Here is a 27,077-nt window from a genome sequence, read left to right on the forward strand (position 1 = left end):
GGCCAGCCAACGAGAGCGTACAGGTCGCAATGGTGGGTAGTATATGGGGCTTTGGTGATAAAACGGATTGCACTGTGATAGACTGCATCCAATTTGTTGAGTAGGGTATTGGAGGCTATTTTGTAAATGACATCGCCAAAGTCGAGGATTGGTAGGATGGTCAGTTTTACAAGGGTATGTTTGGCAGCATGAGTGAAGGATGCTTTGTTGCGAAATAGGAAGCCAATTCTAGATTTAACTTTGGATTGGAGATGTTTGATATGGGTCTGGAAGGAGAGTTTACAGTCTAACCAGACACCTAAGTATTTGTAGTTGTCCACGTATTCTAAGTCAGAGCCGTCCAGAGTAGTGATGTTGGACAGGCGGGTAGGTGCAGGTAGCGATCGGTTGAAGAGCATGCATTTAGTTTTACTTGTATTTAAGAGCAATTGGAGGCCATGGAAGGAGAGTTGTATGGCATTGAAGCTTGCCTGGAGGGTTGTTAACACAGTGTCCAAAGAAGGGCCGGAAGTATACAGAATGGTGTCGTCTGCGTAGAGGTGGATCAGGGACTCACCAGCAGCAAGAGCGACCTCATTGATGTATACAGAGAAGAGAGTCGGTCCAAGAATTGAACCCTGTGGCACCCCCATAGAGACTGCCAGAGGTCCGGACAGCAGACCCTCCGATTTGACACACTGAACTCTATCAGAGAAGTAGTTGGTGAACCAGGCGAGGCAATAATTTGAGAAACCAAGGCTGTCGAGTCTGCCGATGAGGATATGGTGATTGACAGAGTCGAAAGCCTTGGCCAGATCAATGAATACGGCTGCACAGTAATGTTTCTTATCGATGGCGGTTAAGATATCGTTTAGGACCTTGAGCGTGGCTGAGGTGCACCCATGACCAGCTCTGAAACCGGATTGCATAGCAGAGAAGGTATGGTGAGATTCGAAATGGTCGGTAATCTGTTTGTTGACTTGGCTTTCGAAGACCTTAGAAAGGCACGGTAGGATAGATATAGGTCTGTAGCAGTTTGGGTCAAGAGTGTCCCCCCCTTTGAAGAGGGGGATGACCGCAGCTGCTTTCCAATCTTTGGGAATCTCAGACGACACGAAAGAGAGGTTGAACAGGCTAGTAATAGGGGTGGCAACAATTTCGGCAGATAATTTTAGAAAGAAAGGGTCCAGATTGTCTAGCCCGGCTGATTTGTAGGGGTCCAGATTTTGCAGCTCTTTCAGAACATCAGCTGAATGGATTTGGGAGAAGGAGAAATGGGGAAGGCTTGGGCGAGTTGCTGTTGGGGGTGCAGTGCGGTTGTCCGGGGTAGGAGTAGCCAGGTGGAAAGCATGGCCAGCCGTAGAAAAATGCTTATTGAAATTCTCAATTATGGTGGATTTATCAGTGGTGACAGTGTTTCCTATCTTCAGTGCAGTGGGCAGCTGGGAGGAGGTGTTCTTATTCTCCATGAACTTTACAGTGTCCCAGAACTTTTTTGAGTTAGTGTTGCAGGAAGCAAATTTCTGCTTGAAAAAGCTAGCCTTGGCTTTTCTAACTGCCTGTGTATAATGATTTCTAGCTTCCCTGAACAGCTGCATATCACGGGGGCTGTTCGATGCTAATGCAGAACGCCATAGGATGTTTTTGTGTTGGTTAAGGGCAGTCAGGTCTGGGGAGAACCAAGGGCTATATCTGTTCCTGGTTCTAAATTTCTTAAATGGGGCATGTTTATTTAAGATGGTTAGGAAGGCATTTAAAAAAAATATCCAGGCATCCTCTACTGACGGGATGAGATCAATATCCTTCCAGGATACCCCGGCCAGGTCGATTAGAAAGGCCTGCTCGCAGAAGTGTTTCAGGGAGCGTTTTACAGTGATGAGTGGAGGTCGTTTGACCGCTGACCCATTACGGATGCAGGCAATGAGGCAGTGATCGCTGAGATCTTGGTTGAAGACAGCAGAGGTGTATTTAGAGGGGAAGTTGGTTAGGATGATATCTATGAGGGTGCCCGTGTTTAAGGTTTTGGGGAGGTACCTGGTAGGTTCATTGATTATTTGTGTGAGATTGAGGGCATCAAGTTTAGATTGTAGGATGGCTGGGGTGTTAAGCATGTTCCAGTTTAGGTCGCCTAGCAGCACGAACTCTGAAGATAGATGGGGGGCAATCAGTTCACATATGGTGTCCAGAGCACAGCTGGGGGCAGAGGGTGGTCTATAGCAGGCGGCAACGGTGAGAGACTTGTTTTTAGAGAGGTGGATTTTTAAAAGTAGAAGTTCAAATTGTTTGGGTACAGACCTGGATAGTAGGACAGAACTCTGCAGGCTATCTTTGCAGTAGATTGCAACACCGCCCCCTTTGGCAGTTCTATCTTGTCTGAAAATGTTGTAGTTTGGAATTAAAATGTCTGAGTTTTTGGTGGTCTTCCTAAGCCAGGATTCAGACACAGCTAGAACATCCGGGTTGGCAGAGTGTGCTAAAGCAGTGAATAGAACAAACTTAGGGAGGAGGCTTCTAATGTTAACATGCATGAAACCAAGGCTATTACGGTTACAGAAGTCGTCAAAAGAGAGCGCCTGGGGAATAGGAGTGGAGCTAGGCACTGCAGGGCCTGGATTCACCTCTACATCGCCAGAGGAACATAGGAGGAGTAGAATAAGGGTACGGCTAAAAGCTATGAGAATTGGTCGTCTAGAACGTCTGGAACATAGAGTAAAAGGAGGTTTCTGGGGGCGATAAAATAGCATCAAGGTATAATGTACAGACAAATGTATGGTAGGATGTGAATACAGTGGAGGTAAACCTAGGTATTGAGTGATGAAGAGAGAGATATTGTCTCTAGAAACATTGTTGAAACCAGGAGATGTCATTGCATGTGTGGGTGGTGGAACTAATAGGTTGGATAAGGTATAGTGAGCAGGACTAGAGGCTCTACAGTGAAATAAGCCAATAAACACTAACCAGAACAGAAATGGGCAAGACATATTGACATTAAGGAGAGGCATGCTTAGTCGAGTGATCAAAAGGGTCAAAAGGGTGAGTGGAGAGGTTGGTTGGTGATTTAGACAGCTAGCCAGGGCATCGGTAGCAAGCTAGCATAGGATGGAGGTCTGTTGTTAGCCACCTCCTGCGCTCCGTCAGTAGATTAGTGGGGTTCCGTGTGGTAGAGGGGATCAATCCAAATCACACAACAACAACAAAAATAAAAACAATAGATATAGTTATAGAGGCCCAAGAAGAAAACATAATAATAATAATAAAAAAATAAAAAAATTGTCCGATTGTCTATTCAGATAGCAGCCGGTAAGACAGCTAACGGTTAGCAGGCCGCAGATGGGCGTTCAGGTAACGTCGCGACGGAGGAGCCAGCCGAATAACTCCTTCGGGTAGATAACGTCGGCAGTCCAGTTGTGAAGGCCCGGTGGGGCTCCGCGAAGGCAGCAAAACGGGTCCGGATAGGCGACTGCAGCCCAGGTGCGATTGATGGAACTCAGGAGTGATTGACGGAGCTTGCTAGCTCCGGAACAATTGATGTTTGCTCCGGAATCGACGAAGGCCGATAGTCACACGGATAGCAGCTAGCTAGCTGTGAGATCCGGGCATGAATGTCCAGAGAGCAGTCGAAATCCAGGGACATGGAGAGAAAAATTGGTCCGATATGCTCCGCTCCGAGCCGCGCTGCGCCGTACAGAACTGGCGATAGACTTTCGAGCCAAAGGATAGCCGATGACCACAAACCGTGGTTAGCTGACCACCAACGACTTGCCAGTAAAGGAGCCAACTAGCTTCTGAACTAGCTTCTGGATTAGCTACTGGCTAGTTTCAGGCCAGCCTCCTGGAGTTTCTGGCTAGCTTCTTGGAGGATTACAGATCTGAGGTAAATAATACTTTTTTATAAATATACATTGGTGAGGCGGGTTGCAGGAGAGTGTTTTGAAGATGAGTTGATGGAAAATAAAAATTAAATGTATGTGAAAAAGTTGTAAATATATATATATACAGGACACGACAAGACGAGGACAAAAGACTTCTGAACTGCTATGCCACCTTGGAGATGAACCTTGGAGATGAATGAAAAGTATTTTAGTAAACAACATGAAAGGTTGACCATTTGAAGGTATTAAACAGCATATAAACACTCTAAATAGGTCAAGAGCCAGACAGGTAGCCTAAGGAATGAAAATGAATTATTTAGACTATTAGCCTATTACCTCAAGGTTATAGCCTACAAATAAATACACGGAGTAAACCAAACATTAAGAACACCTTCGATTCATCAGGGCATGGACTATACAAGGTGTCGATAGCATTCCACAGTGATGCTGGCCCATGTTGACTCAAGACTGGGTGTCTTTTGGGTGGTGGACCATTCTTCATACACATGGGAATCTGTTGAGTGTGAAAAACAGGGTGGTAGTAGGTGTGCCGGGCACCTACTATCACCCTATTCAAAGCCACTTAAATATTTTATCTTGCCCATTCATTCTCTGAATGGTACACATGACACAATCCATGTCTCAATTGTCTTCAAGGCTTAAAAATCCTTCTTTAACCTGTCTCCTACCCTTCATCTACACTGACTGAAGTCGATTTAAGGAGTGACATCAATAAGGGATCATAGCTTTCCCCTGGATTCACCCGGTCAGTCCATGTCATGGAAAGAGCATGTCTCCTTAATGTTTTGTATACTCAGTGTTAATTGTAAAACATTTGCGAGTGCGACACACTAGGCTAGCAGGAACATTAAGCACTCAGCATTTAAACAACATTTTGTTGTATTCAATTAGTATGGTCTATAAATTGTGGATATAGGCTGTGAATTGAATGAAAAATGCCTAGTTAGGCTCAGTCTTTGAATTCACTTTTCACCTTGAGACTTAACATTAAAGATTGTGCAACAGCTGTTGTTAACAAAGAGACACACCTCCCCCTTAACCTTATCCGAAGCTGCCGTTCGGTCTTGCTGATGCATAGCAAAACCATCTAGATGTATATTGTCCATGTCCATGTTCAGCAACGACTCTGAGAAACATAGGATATTACAGTTTTTCATGTCCATTGATAGGATAGTCTCGTATGGAGTTCATCTAGTTTATTCCCTAGTGGTTGTACGTTCATCGAAATAAGCAGTACATCCACCGCTGCCGACTCATTGAAGTAGAAATCGTCACCCAAATCGAGGTCAGTGATCGCTGTTCTGATGTCCAGGAGATGTTTTTGGTCATAGAAATGATGGCAGAAATATTACAGTTGGAAGTCGGAAGTTTACATACACTTAGGTTGGAGTCATTAAAACTCGTTTTTCAACCACTCCACAAATGTCTTGTTAACAAACTATAGTTTTGGCAAGTCGGTTAGGACATCTACTTTATGCATGAGACAAGTCATTTTTTCCAACAATTGTTTACAGACAGATTATTTCACTGTATCTCAATTCCAGTGGGTCAGAAGTTTACATACACTAAGTTGACTGTGCCTTTAAACAGCTTGGAACATTCCAGAAAATTATGTAATGGCTTTAGAAGCTTCTGATAGACTAATTGACATCATTTGAGTCAATTGGAGGTGTACCTGTGTATGTATTTCAAGGCCTACCTTCAAACTCAGTGCCTCTTTGCTTGACATCATAAGGAAATCAAAAGAAATCAGCCAAGACCCCAGAAAAAAAATTGTAGACCTCCACAAGTCTGGTTCATCCATCGGAGCAATTTCCAAGCGCCTGAAGGTACCACGTTCATCTGTACAAACAATAGTATGCAAGTATAAACACCATGGGACCACGCAGCCATTATACCGCTCAGGAAGGAGACGTGTTCTGTCTCCTAGAGATGAACGTACTTTGGTGCAAAAAGTGCAAATCAATCCCAGAACAACAGCAAAGGACCTTGTGAAGATGCTGGAGGAAACAGCTACAAAAGTATCTATATACACAGTAAAACAAGTAATTTATCGACATAACCTGAAAGGCCGCTCAGCAAGGAAGGCACACTGCTCCAAAACTGCCATAAAAAAGCCAGACTACGGTTTGCAACTGCACATGGGGGCAAAGATCGTACTTTTTAGAAAAATGTCCTCTAGTTTGATGAAACAAAAATAGAACTGTTTGGCCATACTTACCATCGTTATGTTTGGAGGAAAAAGGAAGAGGCTTGCAAGCCAAAGAACACCATCCCAACCGTGAAGCACGGGGGTGACAGCATCATCTTGTGGAGTGCTTTGCTGCAGGAGGGACTGGTGCACTTCACAAAATAGATGGCATCATGAGGCAGGAAAATTATGTGGATATATTGAAGCAACATCTCAAGACATCAGTCAGGAAATTAATGCTTGGTCACAAATGGGTCTTCAAAATGAACAATGACCCCAAGCATACTTCCAAAGTTGTGGCAAAATGGCTTAAGGACCACACAGTCAAGGTATTGGAGTGGCCATCACAAAGCCCTGACCTCAATCCTATAGAAAATTTGTGGGCAGAACTGAAAAAGTGTGTGCGAGCAAGGAGGCCTACAAACCTAACTCAGTTATACCAGCTCTGTCAGGAGGAATGGGCCAAAATTTACCCAACTTATTGTGGGAAGCTTGTGGAAGGCTACCTGAAACGTTTGATCCAAATTAAACAATTTAAAGGCAATGCTACCAAATTCTAATTGCGTATATGTAAACTTCTGACCCACTGGGAATGTGATGAAATAAATAAAAGCTGAAATAAATCATTGTCTCTACTATTATTCTGACATTTCACATTCTTAAAATAAAGTGGTGATCTTAACTGACCTAAGACAGGGAATTTTTTACTAGGATTAAATGTCAGGAATTGTGAAAAACTGAGTTTAAATGTATTTGGCTAAGGGTATGTAAATTTCCGACTTCAACTGTATGTAAAACAAGTTAAGATCAGCGTAAAAAACACACACATAATATCAGAATTGGTTAGGAGCCCATAAGACGGCAACTATCCACTGCAGCACCATCTTCACCACACCGTGTGTGTGTGTACTTCTGCATGTGCGTGCTCGCGTCGAGTGTGAGTGTATACCATTGGGGTGTGTACAGTAGTGGTGACAGCAGGCCAGAAGTCATGTCCCTTACTCTGCTCTCTTTTTCCTGCCCATTCAGCACTGCCCAAAGCACATAGAAATCAATAAGTGAAAACTGCCAGGAGTGAAAGCCAACCCTGCATTTACGTTACAGGGGTCAAGTTCCATTCATGTTGAGTGGACTACTAGAGTGCAATGGAAACTAAATTGACTTAATCATGTATTACACTGAAGCTGACTGAAAATACATGTCATTTGGATGGTGTCCACCCACTCTGACCAGAGTAGGTGAAAACACGCTTTGGTGATGAAATTTCACTTCCTTATGTTATATTTTATAACATTTTACCAAGACAAATATGATTATTCATGTTCTGAATCGTTCATTATATCCAATATGTCGGATTTTGTAACCTATTAAACGGTTGGTTGTTTAGCAACAAAACCAACACATGCGCAACTATGGGGTTTAACAGACAGCGATGACACAAACTACAGTGCCTTCGGGAAGTATTCCTGAGCCCTTGACCTTTTCCACATTTTGTTATGTTACATCCTTTTTCTGAAATTGATTATATTGATAAGAGGGGGGGGGGAGAAAAACTATCTACACACAACCCATAATGACAAAGCAAAAACAGGTTTTTAGACATTTTTTATCATTTATAAAAAATATAATTGACTTTGAAGCACCTTTGGCAGCAATTACAGCATTGAGTCTTGGGTATGATGCTACAAGCTTGGCACACCTGTGTTTGGGGAGTTTCTCCCATTCTTCTCTGCAGATCCTCTCAATCTCTGTCGGGTTGGATGGGGAGCGTTGCTGCACAGCTATTTTCAGGTCTCTCCAGAGATGTTTGATAGCATTCAAGTCCGTGCTCTGACTGGACCACTCAAGGACATTCAGACACTTGTCCCGAAGCCAATCCTGCTTTGTCTTGGCTGTGTGCTTAGGGTCATTGTCCTGTTGGAAGGTGAACCTTCGCCCCAGTCTGAGGTCCTGAGTGCTCTCGAGCATGTTTTCATCAAGGAGCTCTCTGTACTTTGTTCCCTTCATCTTTCCCTCGATCCTGACTAGTCTCCCAGTCCCTGCTGCTGAATAACATCACACAGCATGATGCTGCCACCACAATGCTTCACCACAGGGATGGTGTCAGGTTTCCTTCGGACGTGACGCTTGGCATTCATTTCAAAGAGTTCAGTATTGTTTTCCAGATAATCTTTTTTTCTCATGGTCTGAGAGTCTTTAGGTGGCTTTTGGCAAACTCCAAGCAGGCTGTAATTAGCATTTTACTGAGGAGTGGCTTCCATCTGGCCACTCTACCATGAAGGCCTGATTGGTGCTGCAGAGATGGTTGTCCTTCTGGAAGTTTCTCCTATCGCCACAGAGGAACTCTAGAGCTCTGTCAGAATGACCATCAGGTTCTTGGTCACCTCCCTGACCAAGGCCCTTCTCCCCCAATTGTGCAGTTTGGCTGGGCGGCCAGCTCTAGGAAGAGCCTTGGTGGTTCCAAACTTATTCCGTTTAAGAATGATGCAGGCCACTGTGTTCTTGGAGACCATCAATGCTGCAGACATTCTTTGGTACCCTTCCCCGGATCACAGATTACTGCACCTGTACATAGCCCATCTATAATTTAGCCCAAACAACTACCTCTTCCCCTACTGTATTTATTTATTTATTTTGCTCCTTTGTACCCCATTATTTCTATTTCTACTTTGCACATTCTTCCACTGCAAATCTACCATTCCAGTGTGTTACTTGCTATATTGTATTTACTTTGCCACCATGGCCTATTTTTGCTTTTACCTCCCTTATCTCACCTCATTTGCTCACATCGTATATAGACTTATTTTACTACTGTATTATTGACTTTGTTTGTTTTACTCCATGTGTAACTCTGTGTCATTGTATCTGTCGAACTGCTTTGCTTTATCTTAGCCAGGTCGCAATTGTAAATGAGAACTTGTTCTCAACTTGCCTACCCGGTTAAATAAATAATAAATTAAATAATAAATTAAATATATCTGTGCTTCAACATAATCCTACGGACAATTCCTTCGACCTCATGGCTTGGTTTTTGCTCTGACATGCACTGTCAAATGTGGCTTTCCAAATCATGTCCAATCAATTGAATTTATCACAGGTGGACTCCAATCAAGTTGTAGAAACATCGCAAGGATGATCAATGTGGACAGGATGTACCTGAGCTCAATTTCGAGTCTCATAGCAAAGTGTCTGAATACTTTTTATAAATTTGCAAAAATGTCTTAACCTGTTTTCACTTTGTCATTATGGGGTATTGTGTGTAGATGGATTAAATAAATATTTATCAATTTTAGAATAACGTTGCAAAGTTACAAAATGTGGAAAAAGTCAAGGGGCCTGAATACTTTCCGAAGGCATTGTATATGTCTCTCCAATGTTTATTGAAAAGAAAAATATAAATAAATATATATGCAACAGAAAACTATTTCAAAGATTTGACTGAGTTACAGTTCATATATGTAAATCAGTTAATTTAAATGAATGTATAAGGCCCTAATCTATGGATTTCACATGATTGGGAATACAGATATACATCGGTTGGTCACAGATACCTTAAAAAAATAAGTACAGGGGTGGATTAGAAAACCATTCAGTATCTAGGGTGACCATTTGCCTCATGCAGCATATCTCCTTCGCATAGAGTTGTTCAGGCTGTTGATTGTGGCCTGTGGAATGTTGTCCCACTTCAATGGCTGTGCAAAATTGCTGGATATTGGACGGAACTGGAACACGTTGTGGTACTTGTCGATCCAGAGCATCTCAAATGTACTCAATCGGGACATGTCTGGTGAGTATGCAGGTCATGGAAGAACTGGGACATTTTCAGCTTCCAGGAATTGGGTACAGATCCTTGCAACATGGGGCCGTGAATTATCCTGCTGAAATATTAGGTGATGGCGGCGGATGAATGCCAAGACAAGGGGCCTCAGGATATCGTCACGTTATCACTGTGTATTGAAATTGACAAAATGCAATTGTGTTCGTTGTCCGTAGCTTATGCCTGCCCATACCATAACTCCATCGCCACCATGGGGCACTCTGAATTGAACGTTGTGAACAGCAAAACGCTCACCCACACGTCACCATGCACGTGGTCTGTGGCTGTGAGGAAGGTTGGATATACTGCCAAATTCTCTAAAACGACGTTGGAGGCGGCTTATAGTAGTGAATTTAACATTCAATTCTCTGGCAACAGCTCTGGTAGACATTCCTGCAGTCAGTATGCCAATTGCACACTCCCTCAACTTGAGACATCTGTGGCATAGAGTACCATAGTATGTGTCATAATACCCATAAACCCTAGTGGTCAAACAAGAAAAAGCTCCAATTGTCCCCCACCCCCCATAGGGGATTTTAGAAACTCTTAAAATAAAAGCTGTGTTTCGTGTAGGTTTACCCTGGCGTTTTGATAACCGTGTCAATCTCTCTAGGACAAGGTGACTTATCAATATATTCATCTGTATTTACCCCCCAAAAATGAAATGATAATGTGGCTATCATAAAGAGCTACAAATGCCATGGTGATCTGGACAAGACTGCCGAATCAAGGCAAAGGTAAGAATCTCTGGATTAACTAATGTTAGGTAAATTTAGTAATACATTGGCTAAATGTCTTTAAATTTACAATTTTGTAAACTGTCTTGTGCAAGTTTTAAATTGACACTACATGTTAACAAAGGTGTCAGCTAGAGATGACATTCAGGAGCTTGCAGAGATTTGTAGTCTTGCATGATGTCTCCTTTGATACTAATTAGCATTTTCCAATCTGTAACTAGAGACGACTATATTGATGAAAGTCACCTTGTCCGAGTGTCACGTTCGTTTGTAGAGAAGGACCAAGGTGCAGAACAAACACTACTTAAATATGATCCCCAATTAGAGACAACGATTACCAGCTGCCTCTAATTGAGAATCATACAAATCACCAACATAGAAACATGAAAACTAGAACACCCACATAGAAATAATAAACTAGAATAACCCCCCAGTCACACCCTGACCTACTCCACCATAGAAAATAAGGACTCTCTATGGTCAGGACGTGACACTGAGAGATTTACATTGTTATCATAACGTCACGCCAGGGTAAGCCTACAAGAAACACAACCCTTATTTTAAGGGTCTAAAATTCTAAAATTCCCCATGGGAAAATGAATGGTGGAAAAACGATTGGAACCATTTCCCTGTTTGACCGCTAGGTTTTATGGGTATTATGACAACACTGTGGGGCTCTATTGTGTTGTCTGACAAAGTTACACATTTTAGTGGCCTTTTATTGTCCCCAGCACAAGGTGCACCTGTGTAATAATCGTGCTGTTAAATCAGCTTCTTTATACGCCACAACTGTCTGGTGGATGGATTATCTTGGCAAAGGCGAAATGGTCACTAACAGAGGTGTAAACAAATTTGTGCACAAGATTTTTGAGAAATAAGCTTTTTGTATGTCTGGAACCAACAGGACCCTGAAAATCTTTTACCCCTAAGCCATAAGACTGCTAAATAGTTAACCAAATACAGTGCTGTGAAAAAGTATTTGCCCCTTTCTGATTTTCACTTGTTTTTTATACTGAATGTTAGCAGATCTTCAACCAAAACCTAATATTAGATCAAGTGATCCTGAGTTTACAAATAACAACAATTGATACTTAATTAAATTAAATAACGAAGTTATGCAACACCCAATTCCCCTGTGTGAAAAGGAATTGCCCCTTACCACTCAATAACTGGTTGTGACACCTTTAGCTGGTTGACACTTTACCCCTACGCTAAGTTATCGTTACTCATTGTGTATTTATTTGTGTTATTATCTTTCTATTCTTCTCTCTGTATTGTTGGGAAGGGCCCATATGTAAGCATTTCACTGTTAGTCTACACCTGTTGTTTACCAAGCTTGTGACAAATACAATTTGATTTGATTTTTGATTTGACAATGAGTACTTGTCTCTCAAATACATCGTTACAGTTGTTGGTTGGACCACAATGAGTTCTGTGGGAATTATTAGAATTAAGCATTGAAATTCACCAACATACACAAAAAGAAAGGAGGACCAAGGCACTCTTCATATAATGAATTAAAATACCTTTATTTAAATGGCATGTTCAATGGAAACAAAGTTTAAAAACTCTGACGTGTTTCGGCTTCTATACACATATACTTTGTCACTTGTCTGACTAATTATTGATTTATAATGTTGGTATCGTAGAATATTTTCTGTATTAACAGTGTTTCACTTCACAGTCCAACACGTCATTTAACCGCGACGTGGTGAAGGCTGGCACCGGGAGGCGCTTCCTGGGTGGCCTGCTGGACGACACGTCCTACTGCTACACCCTGGAGGTGTCCTTCTACAGCTACATGGCAGCGGGGAGCACGTCGCCCGTTCCCTACACCGAGGACACCTGTATCCTTCTCTCTCATTGTCATCAGGGTTCCCAGGGAGCCTGGCCGGGCCCCCGCCTCCTTCTGCCCACGCCTTCCCACACTCCCCCGCTGGCTGATGGAGGAGAAAGGAGAGGAGGCATCAGGGGGAGAGACAGAGATGGAGCACACGACACGTGTACACGTGTATGTTTCCTCCCTCCCTCTCTCCCTCCACTAACTTCCCCAAACTTCAGAGCTTCACATCTCATAGAAAGCATGCTGTATTGGTGTCAGAGTTGATTGATAGTTACATCAATACACCCTGTCCATCCATGTAGGACAAGATATGCAACAGGAACAGAGGGGATTGTGTGTTGTGGTGCCTGGGACTAGGGTTGCAAATGGAGGGTATATTACTGGTGCCTGGGACTTGTGGGATGCAGGCTGCAGCACAGATTGGTTTAAAGGGAAATTGAGTGAGAGGTTCTGTCGTATATTGAAAGGCTCATGTCATTGAGCCAGCAAATCAGTGTACAAACACTAACAGTGTTTTGTGTTTTTGTGGACACCAACACGCATCGAAAACAGAATCCGATTTCTCCCTGAGAGCCCAGTCTGTGCACAGCGATTGGGCACTGTGGGCAGATTGAATTTGTGTCTTCTTGAGGGAGATACTCTGGACTACAAAAGGTCTGATTCTCCAAATCAATGCTACTCCTGAGTAGACAAAAGCCAGACCTGTGCAGATGTCTTGGCCAGTGAAATTATCTGGGCTGTGTCTGTACACCATGCAACAGAAAAGCCGTCTGTAGAGCCCACTAATGAGGGCTGATGGTGATAATGTCAGTCTATTGTACTGGTTCTCCATCCCCCAGCGTTTATCCACACTGCCTGCCCCTATAGTAACAACCTCATTTAGGGCCAGACGAGAGCCTATTGATTTCCTAGTCATTATTGGAGGCCTGGCTCGATCAACAGGCAGTACAGGGCTGAGATGTAGACGAGTCAGGTCAGCCCTTATCCACCTGAACGCTGCCTTGCTCTTTTGTTCAGCCAGATACGTAGTGACAGTGGGAAGGCAACACCTGCCCCATTGATTTTGTTTACAAAAGAGGTAGAGAGCATGTGTGTTCTGCTTTTGTTGTGATGAAGAATAGAATACAGCAGGCCTGTTAATTGCATGGTCTTTTGTACACTCCAAATGCATTCAGGGTTAAATGTGTAACCTTTATTTAACCAGGCAAGTCAGTTAAGAACAAACTCTTATTTACAATGACAGCCTACTCTGGCCAAACCCAGACGACGCTAGGCCAATTGTGCGCCGCCCTATGGGACTCCCAATCACAGCCGGATGTGATACAGCCTGGATTCAAACCAGGGACTTTAGTGATTTCACTTGCACTGAGATGCAGTGTCTTAGACCGCTGCGCCACTCGGGAGCCTTAAAAAATAAACAGGCATTAAATAGACATTCTCTATAGACTAAAATGTTCCTTCAGATTAACTTGTTTTTAACAATTTTAACAAACTTTGTTGGAAAAGAGAGTCTCAGATCCATGGGATAGAGAAGAAGCAGAAAACCAGAGTGGTGTGGAGTCAGCCTACAGGCAGAAAAGTGTACTATACAGTGCCCATATTCCCTGTTTTGAGATGAGAGGAGATGTTCTGTGTACCGTAAGTGCCCTCTAGTGCCAGGAGGGTGAGGTGTCTGTGTGTTGCTCAGCTCCATGTGGCTCTGTCCCTGCCTGTCTTGTATCACTCTGTCACACTGTAGACAACCCACTGCCAGCGACCCTTATATACAGGGCATCCATTCACTTCTTTGTTTAATTATTTATTTATCTTGTGTTTATATCAAAAGGGCTGTAAAGCCTTCTCATCTCACTCAATGTTTTCCCCCAACCCAGTGCTCCACTGAACTGTCAAGTCCAAGGCCTAGTTGGCTGGCTCGCTATAATAAGAAACCCATTCATGTAGAATTACACTGCCTCCAGGACATTCTTTTCCCTTAGTGTCAGAGAGGGGATGGAAACAAAAAAAATCTCTTTACTGTGTGTGGAAAGAGTCATAATTTATCCGTGATGCTCCTTTCCTTGAAAATGTTCCTTTCTTTGTTTCCCCACATAAAAGAGTTGTGCTGTACAGAGGAGACAGTTGGAACAGAGAGGCTGCTGTAATATGTATGCACATAGCATAACCACGGTGATAGCCACACACTGCAAGTGCATAACAAGTCCCTTGATTATTTGTCACTGTGCAGTGGGCTTAAAGAAAGAGATAAGAAAACAGAACAGAGCTGCTGCGGTCCGTCACACCCCCTTTATGCTTCTGGAGTAGCAGTGTTTATTGGCTGTCTTTGTTGGTCTCTCTGCGCTAAAGTATGCTGGCTGAAAGCAAGATGGATGAGGTGAGGTAATAATGTAAATGGAAGAACATTATATAGGAATACCATGGAGGCGAGCCTAGTGGGTGATCGGGATGTGGAGGGGGGACTGAGTCATGGTAGGGGTTGGGGGCCCTGCTGGAGGCAGGCAGGAACAGGCCTGGGGGATGCGTGTAGCTGGGCTTGGGGAGGGGGAGTGTCAGCACTACGCAGGGAGAGGGCAGCGGGGACTTCGTGTAGAGCAAAGATTGGGGTCAGACAGGTTGAAGGGACCAGCCATGTCGCTTTTTACTCCCCGGTGATCTGGTCTATTGAGCGTGCAAATCATCAACAAAGACCTTTATGCTTTGCAACCCCCCTCCCGCTCTAAAAATGAATGAATTATATATATGAATAAATAATTACCTGGACACCCAAATGAATCCCCCCTTCTCCTGTTTAAAGCCTGTTATATTAAATGAAGTGCCCATTTTGACACGTCCCTCTGTGCACTCTCTGTGACGTCTATTAAGATTTAACACACTTAACCCCCCCCCCCCCCAAAACAAAAATGTCTCAAGGTTTCACCATCATTGGAAAGCCCTAGTTATTTGGTTGCTTTGACAAAGTCATTTCTGAAGGCTATTATTTATTTCATATGATTAGTGATACATTTTTAAGGTAAAGAAAAAAACCTGTCCTTACGCTGTCCACCCTATTACCTATTACGTGAACTGAATTCTCATTTTAATATGGTGAAACTATTCCTTTAAAAATATTTTTTAACAAACATTGAACATCTAATAGTCAAATCATAGTGGAAAAGCAGATGAGCTAGTTCTACTCTTTTTGGCCATTTTCTGGTGTTTTGTGGTGGGTCAAGCATAACACGTCAAACCTGTTACCCATCATTTTACCAATACAGTTTTTTTGTTAAGCTTGCATTCAGTTGCCCCTCCCTGTTGCACACAACAAGCTTCTATTCCCCCTGTCTCAAGGGGATGTATGGCTGATTTAAGAGGAAATCGTCAACCCTGTTACGGTCAACCCTTTCGCTTTATTTATTTGGCACTTAACAGGAACTTACTATAGTCTTTTCTTTTTCTTTTTACCTTTTGAGGTGGAAACAAAGTGTTTTTTATTAAGTTGAACATGTGCTCTTCATGACAGAATGTAATAATTTGGTGACATCAACAACACCAAAATCACCAAGTTACACTACCCAAAATGGACTAATTTGATGGAAGTACCTTGTAGTCACCATAATTGAAATCTTAAAGGGCAATTCTGCCACTTTTCAACATCATATTCATTATCTCCTGCACAATACTAGTATCTACATATGTGAAAATGGCCCGTTTCTGTGATTAAAAAGATAAGATGAAAGATCCTAAAAAAAGCTTCACTGTTTCATCACAGGGTAGGATCAAACTTAAGAAAAACGGTTATTTTCAATAACCTGCATCAGGTTTCCAGCCAGAGAGAGGGTCTTTTCTTGCTCCCCACGTCAATGCGAATTTCATATTTTTCAAATTCACAGATTTTTCCTTACTTTCCTTCCCCCGTCTATGGTCACCCAGGTCTAAAAGGCTCATTATATTGAATGAGCAAGCTGTGAATGTTCCACGCCAGAGCAGTTGGAATATTCTCGGTCGTTTAATGATTTCACCACCTGTAATCTTGCACGAAATGGAGAGAAACAATGTTTCATGCTGAGAATTCACTGAGGCATTTGCTTTGTTCTTAGACTGATGTCCTATTGGGAAGATTCCACTGTGGCTTCATAGGACTGGTGTCCCTCTGAGTCTATAGTCTCTGTGTGCTGGTCTGTTATGGCTCTCCATGGATAGGGATTGGCAACATTGTAAAGAGATGAGCACTCAAACAGAGGAAGGTACAATACCAACCTCTTGCTCAAAGACTTTGTGATGGAGCTGTTTTCTTAAAATAACTTCAAAAAATTTTATGTCTTACTTCAAGTATGTAATTTATAATATATCTGAAGTAGGACAGAGCAGACACATTTGGTCTACCTTTCTGTCAAGGTTATTCTATTTTCTCATTTAGGTCATTGTGGAGGTTTTCAGGTTATTCTATTTTCTCAATCAAACTTGATCTTTTTGATGAGGTATACACACTGTAATGTCAGAGCATCATTAACAGGGAGACCAGACAGTGTGAATGTTGAGAGAATCTGGGACCTTATTCAAAACCCAGCTTGATGCTTTGACTGGGAGAGCAAGTAATCTGTGACTTTCATGTCTTCCCACTTTTAGTTTTTTTTATAGAACTTTACACAATGCCTTCCATCTATTTAAAGTAAGATGATGAGGGTTGATTGGACAATGGACTCCAGCGCTAGCTATGTCATGTGACCAGACATGCCAGTGGTGAGAGGGAGCTATGCGTTGCCCTTTTTACTCTTGAGTTAACAAGTCCAGCGCTGGGCTGAAGAAAGACAGCTCCTTGTCCCGGCGGTGTGCCATTTCCCCCTGTCCTTTAGGCTCCAGTCCAGACGGCTACTGAAAGACCTATTATCCCCAGGTCTCACCATAAAAGTCTCACTCAATCAAGCATGGCCATGTTGTCAAACCCTTAGTTTGGTATCACTGCCTCACTTAAGTGTTGTGCTGTCCTGAACACGTTTCATACACATAAATTGATACAGCACGAGGAGCACAATGTGGAACCGGACAGCTCGGTGGTTCCTCCTGGCTTCAACATCAATCACCAGCCCACAGAAGACGGCACGGCCTGACAGCTAGCTGCAGTCTGGGAGATCACTCTGACAACAGCAATACATTGGCACACGCAAAGTATGGGAGCGTGACTCACACAGGGACATTTGAATACCAAACCTGCCAATTGAACATTTCAGGCTTCGCTAATCATGACACTTAGTTGATGGACAGTGACAAGTAGGCAGATATTCTCCCACAGTTGCAGTAATATGCTCCTCAGATCATCATTAGACGTGGTAGGATTCTCTCAATTGTTGACTTATTTTCTTTCTCCTGTCCATTAAATCACAGGGTAGGCTTACTTTTACTCTTACTTTTCCACAAACAAATATAATTAGGAATTTCATGCCATTCAAAACCCTATTAGTTGACTTGCGTGACAGTATACATGGAGTCTGAAATGAAGTTTCCTTCATCATCCCTACTGGCTTTTAGACAGACAGATTAGATAGAGGTCATCTGATGCTGCTCAGCCAGTGGCTCTGAGAGCTTTATGGCATGAGATGTACGTACTTACCAATCTAGCCACTGGACATATCTGCTGCCTGCCCTCTGCACCTCTTAAGTGACGGACACTGGACAGACTCCAGACCTACAGCACTCAGGGCTACTCCTTATCACTGCTGTCAGTCCCCATTAGGAGTCTGCTGAAGATGAGGCCCTATCTGATAGCTGTGTGTGTGTGCATGTGCGTGTGTGTGTGTTCATGTGTGTGTATGTCTTTGTTACTGCATGGATGCCTGTGTTTTGTGTCTGGATGTCTTTAAGGGGGAGAACAGGTGTTGGATGTCTAATGAATGAAGCATTACACATTAGCTACAAAGTTTCTTATAGGAAAAGGACACAAGGTCTTTGAACATAGTTTAGCTGCGGGGGGAAAACATGCTCCCTTTGTGCACCGCTGTTTACTGTTTTAATTAGCATTGTTAATTGGCTCTTTGTATCACCCTGGTGACAGGCCTGTCACTTGATGGTATTGATGGCGCTGATGTCCCTAATTTGTCTTCTTGTTAGGGATGGTCTGCTGTGGACGCTGGTGTTTTGTTCCTTGTCATTGGGGCATCATTGTCCGTCTGTCTGTTTAGACTGGGCACATGACACTGAAAGCAGATAAACAGCTTGGTAAACAAATCATCTGTCGTATCTGCTGTGGAGTGTCCATTTTCCCATTGTCTCGTCACCTCATCAGCCCCATGGTGGCTTGTCCTTGAGTCACAACAAAGGCCTTTATCGATCCTACAAGAGGGTAGAGGAGATATTAAAGCCCCTCATGCTCCAAAGCTGCTGCAGTATCCTCTCTGCCATACTGTAGATCTGGCAGGCCAGAGCACCCAGCACAACTCTCCTCTTCTCATTGACCTGACATTCCAATGTACCAAAAGTTGAGTTCCTATCACCTTACCCAACAAGCACCACAAAGACGTCCTCTCTGAGCTTTACTGTAGTCTACCTCCGCTGTCCAGTTCTCCATCTGATAACACAATGAAGCACACCCTAATTTACCACCAAATTTCTTGCCATGTTTCCCGAGGACATCCTGTATTCCCTGGCCTGTCCTCTTTGTGAGTTACAGTAGAATGGACTGCTATTGAGTTCAGAGCCAGCTGTCTAGTGTCCAGTCGTTTAGCCTGATGTCCTGCGTTTGTCTCCAGGCAGCGAGATTTAGTATAGAAATTATCCTGAGAGGAAGATATTGTCCATCTTGGCAGGGAAGGTCCTTCAGGGAAGGCTTATTTTCTGCCTGACTGTGCCAATGGGCCTACTTATATTGGGCAGCCTTATTTTCTATGGAGACAAGGAATTGGAAGGAACTTTGATAGTAATATAGAAATTCTGATGTGCACCTTCATTCTGAAAGGGAAAATGTACTGTCTAGGTGGAATGTGACATTTTGTGTCAGTAAAATACTTACATATTGCCAACTGCATACATTTGTTTCTTTATGCACCATTGCAGGAAGGGCTGCCAAACTTCCACCCCCCTTGATTATGCAACACCTTTCCCTCCTGCCTGGTGTGTTGAGTTGATGTTTTGGAACTTTCCGCCCTCCTTCGCGAGCTGCCCTCAGGCTGTGCTTTGGCAGAGTCCTCACTTCCTGCCGCTAGCAGCTCATCCCGACTGCTCTGGTTGCCCTTGGCAACAGGTCAGCAGCCAATCAGGGTGTTGGAGTGTCCCGCCCGCAGCTGTGATGCAGATGAAGTATTTTCCTTCCGAAGCGGCCATCCATCACCAACTTCCTGTAATAGATGTGAGATGTGACATCACAAGCTGAGAGGCCATCTGCACTCCACGGGTTTCTGGGATATTTCTGTCATTGCTCAGAGCATGCGTTTGCGCTGGCACCGTTTGATCACGGGGTAACACAAAACTTTCCCAAGGTCAAAATGAAGATGTCAGGGATACATGAGGGACGGTGGTCTATCAGTGGCTGGAGAGGCTGGTGTAGGATAACCTTATGGAGAGCACTCTGGGTTAAAACAGACCTGTATTGGATTATAACAGTCTGGAGGACAAGTATGTTGTACTGCATCATGTCTTCAGAAGAATCCTCAAAATGATGGTACTCACTTCAGAGGATGGTCAACATGACATAAGGCTAGAATTAAGATACTGCATGTTACCCTTCTAAAATAACTAGAGAAGAAGATTATTGTAACTATAGAGGCATAGCAGGTTATGAGCCTAAAATAGTTAATGGCATGATGCAGAGGTTGTAGCGCCAGACAGATGGGTGTAAATACAAGAGCTGGAGCTGTGCGGAGAGTGCCCATCGACCGGCAGAGTGACGAATGGAGGCCCACAGAGACACCACCTTTCCAGGCTAAGGTGACTGAGTAGCAACAGTGGGGTATGGAAGGGGGATGAGGAAGGTACTGGCACTCAAAGCCAAAATAGGGCAAATAGGAGGCACCCTATACAGACAGTGTGGTGAAGAAGGTGCAACAGCGCCTCTTCAACCTCAGGAGGCTTGACGCCTTAAACCTTCAAACTTTTACAGATGCACAATTGAGAGCATCATGCCGGGTTGTATCACCTCCTGGTACGGCAACTGCTCCGCCCACAACCGTAAGGCTCTCCAGAGGCTAGTGAGGTCTGCATAACGCATCACCGGGGGCAAACTACCTGCCCTCTAGGACACCTACAGCACCCGATGTCACAGGAAGGCCAAAAAGATCATCAAGGACAACAACCACCCAATCAACTGCCTGTTCACCCCGCTACCATCCAGAAGGCGAGGTCAGTACAGGTGCATCAAATCTGGGACCGAAAGACTGAAAAACATATTCTATCTCAAGGCCATCAGACTGTTAAACAGCCAACACTAACACAGAGAGGCTGCTGCCTACATCAAAATCTTTGGCCGTTACTCATCTCATTTTTTAAATGTAACCTTTATTTAACTATGCAAGTCAGTTAAGAACAAATTCGTATTTACAATAACGGACTACAAAAAGGCAAAAGGCCTCCTGCGGGGAAGGGGGCTGGGATTAAAAATAAGTAAAATAAAACATCACGACAACACTACATAAAGAGAGACCTAAGACAACAACATAGCATGGTAGCAACACAACATAACAACAACATAGTAGCAGCACAAAACATGGTACAAACATTATTGGGCACAGACAACATCACAAAGGGCAAGAAGGTAGAGACAACAATATATCACACAAAGCAGCCACAACTGTCGGCAAGAGTGTCTATATTCTATACCATCTATTGCATCTTGCCTATACTGCTCAGTCATCGCTCATTCATATATTTATATGTACATATTATTATTCCGTCCCTTTACTTAGATTTGTGTGTGTTAGGTAGTTGTGGAATTGTTGATTACTTGTTAGATATTGCTGCACTGTCAGAACGAGAAGCACAAGCATTTCGCTACACTCACATTAACATCTGCTAACCACGGGTAGGTGACCAATACAATTTGATTTGATTTGTCTTCTTTGTTAATCTATGACATGTTAGCTTCCATACAGTGTGATGTGTGTGCACGTGCATGTGTTCACTGAAAAGACAAGGGATGGACCTCCACCCAGACACTCAATTCAGCCCAAGGATGGATTGTTTATGAGTTAACAGCTTTGGATAATGGGATTTCACCTACAAGGCCTTGGTTTTATGTTTCCTAGGTAATATCTGAGCGTTGAAAGGAATAATAATACAAAAAATACACAATTTCTTTTAATATTTTTTTCACTGGCACTTGTTTCAATCATAGAGGTGTGACAGATAGACAGGTCATATCTGAACATCAACAAGGAAATGACAAGAGGTGAACAATTATGTCTCTGTGTCATTTCATCATTTTGGTCTGTCTGGTAAAGAATATATTCATAACAGCACCTTCACTGGGGAACCTATGTGTCCATCTTTGATGAAATATGGATTACTGGTAGTTGTCACTCATTTTTTTCTTGTTCTGGTCCTATGAATTATAATCGTACATGAGGGAATTTTTTCTCATAGTTTTCCCTATTGTCTTAACAGTATTTATGTGTGTAGTGATTTGTCTAGATTGACCAGCATTTAAAAAAAATGTTTTCTACATTTTGCCTTAATCTAAATAATTTTGTTATTATCTGTGTTTGTGATCTAATCCAGCTCGGCGTCATGGCAACAGCATGCAGAGTAACCACACAGTTTTATGATCAAGGGTCTCAAGTTATTGATGCCTTCCATAATGTGGTGGGGGCTGGGGGCTAGACTTGTGAATTTTTAAAAAGCCTGGGCGGTAAGTAATTGCCACTGTGATGCCTTCCACCTTCGTGTTTTTGGCTGATGCAGTTGATTTACCCCCACTAAGTGCGGAACACAGTGTGTTGTAGCCTGGTAATTTATACGCCACATTTCTCTACTGGTTATTGCTTAGTTATTTACTGCAAATGGTTCTATTTGTTCTGTGAGGAAGAAACTAGGGCTTTATTTATTTATTTATTTCAATTAATAGTAGAGCGTCAGAGGCAGGATTTAGAGGCTTTGTGAAATGAAACAGTGTAACTCCAGTAAATGCCTCCCAGCCAGGGAGAAATTGCCTTGTTGTTGACTAAACTAAAGGCTAACAGCGCCATATGTTCATGTTATAGGGAAGAACCTTAACATGTTCCCCTCAGACATGAAGCTTGGAAGAAATGTTGCCCGCACCTTCCTCGACTACTACAGGCACAACAACTTCATTGATGACAACAAACTACAAATCTCAAATCACATCAATAGGTAGTGTTTCTAATGACACATTTCAATAACTTGTCCAGTTTACATCCTATTTGTTTAACTTGATAATATTCACTAATGTTTTTGTGTCCTCAGTATGGAGGTATTGTCCCAGGGTCGACAGGGGAATGGAAATGGGAATGGGAGGACTTCTGGGAGTGAGAGAGGAGCAGAGAGGAAGAACCAGAGTATCACAGGAGAGTACTAGACACCTGGCAATAACATACTGGAGAGACCAGTCCAGTCTGACCACTGTATAAGGCTCCTGACTCACAGCCCTACACTATATCCACACAGCCCTACACTATATCCACACAGCCCTACACTATATCCACGCAGCCCTACACTATATCCACGCAGCCCTACACTATATCCACGCAGCCCTACACTATATCCACACAGCCCTACACTATATCCACACAGCCTTACACTATATCCACACATCCCTACACTATATCCACACAGCCTTACACTATATCCACACAGCCCTACACTATATCCACACAGCCCTACACTATATCCACACAGCCCTACACTATATCCACACAGCCTTACACTATATCCACAAAGCCCTACACTATATCCACACAGCCCTACACTATATCCACACAGCCTTACACTATATCCACACAGCCCTACACTATATCCACACAGCCCTACACTTTATCCACACAGCCTTACACTATATCCACACAGCCCTACACTGTATCCACACAGCCCTACACTATATCCACACAGCCCTACACTGTATCCACACAGCCCTACACTATATCCACACAGCCCTACACTATATCCACACAGCCCTACACTATATCCACACAGCCCTACACTATATCCACACAGCCCTACACTATATCCACACAGCCTTACACTATATCCACACAGTCCTACACTGTATCCACACAGCCCTACACTATATCCACACAGCCCTACACTATATCCACACAGCCCTACACTATATCCACACAGTCCTACACTATATCCACACAGCCTTACACTATATCCACACAGCCCTACACTATATCCACACAGCCCTACACTATATCCACACAGTCCTACACTATCCACACAGCCCTACACTATATCCACACAGCCCTACACTATATCCACACAGTCCTACACTATATCCACACAGCCCTACACTATATCCACGCAGCCCTACACTATATCCACACAGCCCTACACTATATCCACACAGTCCTACACTATATCCACACAGCCCTACACTATATCCACACAGCCCTACACTATATCCACACAGTCCTACACTATATCCACACAGCCCTCGTGAAAATTAGATGCATCAGCCCAAGACAAAGGATGCAATTTCACAAACGGATCACTTTTGGATAACATGTTAATTGGAGGATATTTACCCATGGAACTTCATTAGAGCAAGTTGCTCTGACTGTATGAAATGTATGGGACGAATCAAGCTGACACATATACATCTCACGTTCCATTTGAGGCCTTCATACGTCATTCATATATTTTACCACAATGTGCTTTTTCCATTTTAGGTATTGCTTTTTATTCAAATGTATTCACGCATGTCATTGAAAATAAGTGCATGTGTTTTCTCTTGTAAGTAACTTATTTTGTGTTTATCTTGCCGCTCTGTATCCTACATTATTTGGAGGGGTGTAATGGGAGGGGTAACCCATTTTTGTTTAGTCATGACCTTATCGGTATCTAAGTATTCTGTTGATAAAACTATGAAATATAACACATATTTGTAAGTTTGTGAAATTGATGTTCAGTCATTGTCAGTGCATTAGTTTACACAGGTGTTTGCGATTTAAAGGAAACAGACTTTGGGTCAATTTGATTTCAACTGATGTCATTTCATGGATTATAATATAGAAGAAAATTCATGAATTTGAAATCCCTCTAGAAAATGATGGGTATCTATCAAGTATGAACTTGCCCTGAATTGACTGATATCCATTAATTTCCATATCTTACTGCAATGTAAACATCTATTCAACCTATCTGTTCAGAGCACAGAGTGCTTTTCATTGCATTATGTAAAACATCATCCATGGGATTTGCTCAACACAAAGGCATAAGTAGGAGAGCTAGAGAGAATGGTACATTAGTCAAGTGTGGCGTGAAGAACAACATGTAATTTTCAGACCAGTCATTTGGAATAAGTGAGGCAATCTGTCAGCATAAAAGCATACACAAAGGACTTTTACATGGTTGACGAGAAGATGGAGAGGCTGTACGAGAATGACGAAAGACATTTGTCTTTTGATGCTTTCACTGAACATGTGTCAGACCTGGACCTGTCCAACACTAAAGTGCATGTTAGCGCATCTCTCTCTCTCTTGCACACACACACACACACACACACACACACACACACACACACACACACACACACACACACACACACACACACACACACACACACACACACACAAACTGCATGCACACACACAGGAAAATGCTTCCTTCTATTCAAAGTGCACGGTCCCCACTGTGCTGCTATCATTTTAAGCTTTATGTAGAGATATTATTCTCTATTGCTTTCTCAATGAGACTGGGCACATTACTTTCTAATTAATTGTACACAGCTATGCATGCGAGAAGGTGAGAATTGTTAATACATTTTCTCTTCAATAGTCAAGAAAATTATATTTCTAATTAGCCGTCCTTACATTTGTTATGCATTATTTAGCCTCTTACCAAATCCCAGAGGCTCTTGTTTATCTAAGAGGATGGTTAATTGCAGCTGCAGGTAGCCTAATGGTTAAGAGCAGTGGGCCAGTATCCGAAAGGTTGTTGGTTCAAATCCCTGAGACAACTAGGTGAATATCTGTCAATGTGCCCTTGAGTAAGGCATTTAACCTTAGTTGCTCTGGATAAGAGCATCTGCTAAATTACTCAAATGTAAAAGCACTGCAAACAAGTCTGTTTAGAGCCCCGCTGTGGTCAGTGTCACCCTGTATATAACAAAGCCAGTAGAGGTTGGTGTGTATAACTACTCATCTAAAGGATGATCATGAATGCAAGACTAATGTGGGGTAGGACTGGAAGTTTGTTTTTCTAAGCATTACTCAAATAAAATAAATACGTGGCATGATCTAAAGTCCACTTATTTGACCGCTCTGCAGCTCTCATCATTTATCAGGACATTGTAACTATTTATTCTCAATCTGCCCAATAAATGGTTTTGGACATTTGTTGAATCCACTGAACACAGTCTACAAAATGCAGATTGATTGAATTCCAGTTTATTTTCCCCCAAGAGTCACATGACCACCAATATCTTTGCTTTGCTAGAGTCAGAGTAGCTCAGAAGGTGTTGTATGCTGAAGCAGTGCAGACAATTGAGAATGATGGGTCCAAGGATAAGGGATCCTGTGAGCAGTAGATCTATGCCAGCACAGAGGGATAGGTTAATGAGTAATATATGCTTCAGTATGGTTGGCTTCTCTGCGTTCATAGCAATGGTTATCAACTGTGCTGCAGAACTGGAACATAAATCGCAGAAAATGGATGTTGTGGTGGCAGCTCCAGGGAAGTATTTGGGTATACGAGACGAGATTTGACTTTAGAAGAGTTACTTACTGGATGTGTTGAGTGGTGGTGTCCCTTTCTCCCAGGCCATTTGCATGGTACAGGAACAGATAAGGTCAAGGTAGTGGAATGGGTTTTTAATGTTTAATGTTTTAGTGTAGGGTTAGTTGGAAGAGTGTTCTTTTGTATATACAGTACCAGTCAAAAGTTTGGACACACCTGCGTCATGGGACACCTACTCATTCCAGAGTTTTATTATTTTCTACATTGTAGAATAATAGTGAAGACATCAAAACTATGAAATAATGCATATGGAATCATGTAGTAACCACAAAAGTGTTAAACAAATCAAAATATATATTATATTTGAGATTCTTCAAAGTAGCCACCTTTTGCCTTGATGACAGCTTTGCACACTCTTGGCATTCTCTCAACCAGCTTCACGAGGTAGTCACCTGGAATGCATTTCAACTAACAGGTGTGCCTTAAAAGTTCATTTGTGGAATTTCTTTCCTTCTTAATGCGTTTGAGCCAATCAGATGTGTTGTGACAAGGTAGGGGTGGTATACAGAAGATATCCCTATTTGGCAATAGACCAAGTCCATATTATGGCAAGAACAGCTCAAATAAGCAAAGAGAAATGACAGTCCATCATTACTTTATGACATGAAGGTCAGTTAACCTGTGGGACCTGTGGGGTGGTGCAAAATTGACCCAGCGTCGTGAGGGTTTGGCCTGGCAGGGATTGCCTTGTCCCATCACACACTAGAGATTCCTGTGGTGGGCTGGGTGCAGTGCACGCTGA

General features: G+C 42.8%; 1 protein-coding gene across 1 annotated transcript in view; it reads left to right on the forward strand.

Moving 5' to 3' along the window:
- agbl4 (AGBL carboxypeptidase 4) overlaps positions 1–23,580 on the forward strand; it is a 407,773-nt gene extending 384,193 nt beyond the window's left edge. Inside the window, exons 11-13 of the mRNA XM_020499111.2 lie at positions 12,302–12,464; positions 22,648–22,750; positions 22,844–23,580. Coding sequence (XP_020354700.2) covers positions 12,302–12,464; positions 22,648–22,750; positions 22,844–22,955 — 378 coding nt within the window. The 3' untranslated portion in view covers positions 22,956–23,580. The remainder of the gene's footprint in view (positions 1–12,301; positions 12,465–22,647; positions 22,751–22,843) is intronic.
- Positions 23,581–27,077: the final 3,497 nt, after the last annotated feature.

Source organism: Oncorhynchus kisutch, linkage group LG13 (genome assembly GCF_002021735.2).
Source record: "Oncorhynchus kisutch isolate 150728-3 linkage group LG13, Okis_V2, whole genome shotgun sequence".
Lineage (NCBI taxonomy): Eukaryota > Metazoa > Chordata > Actinopteri > Salmoniformes > Salmonidae > Oncorhynchus > Oncorhynchus kisutch.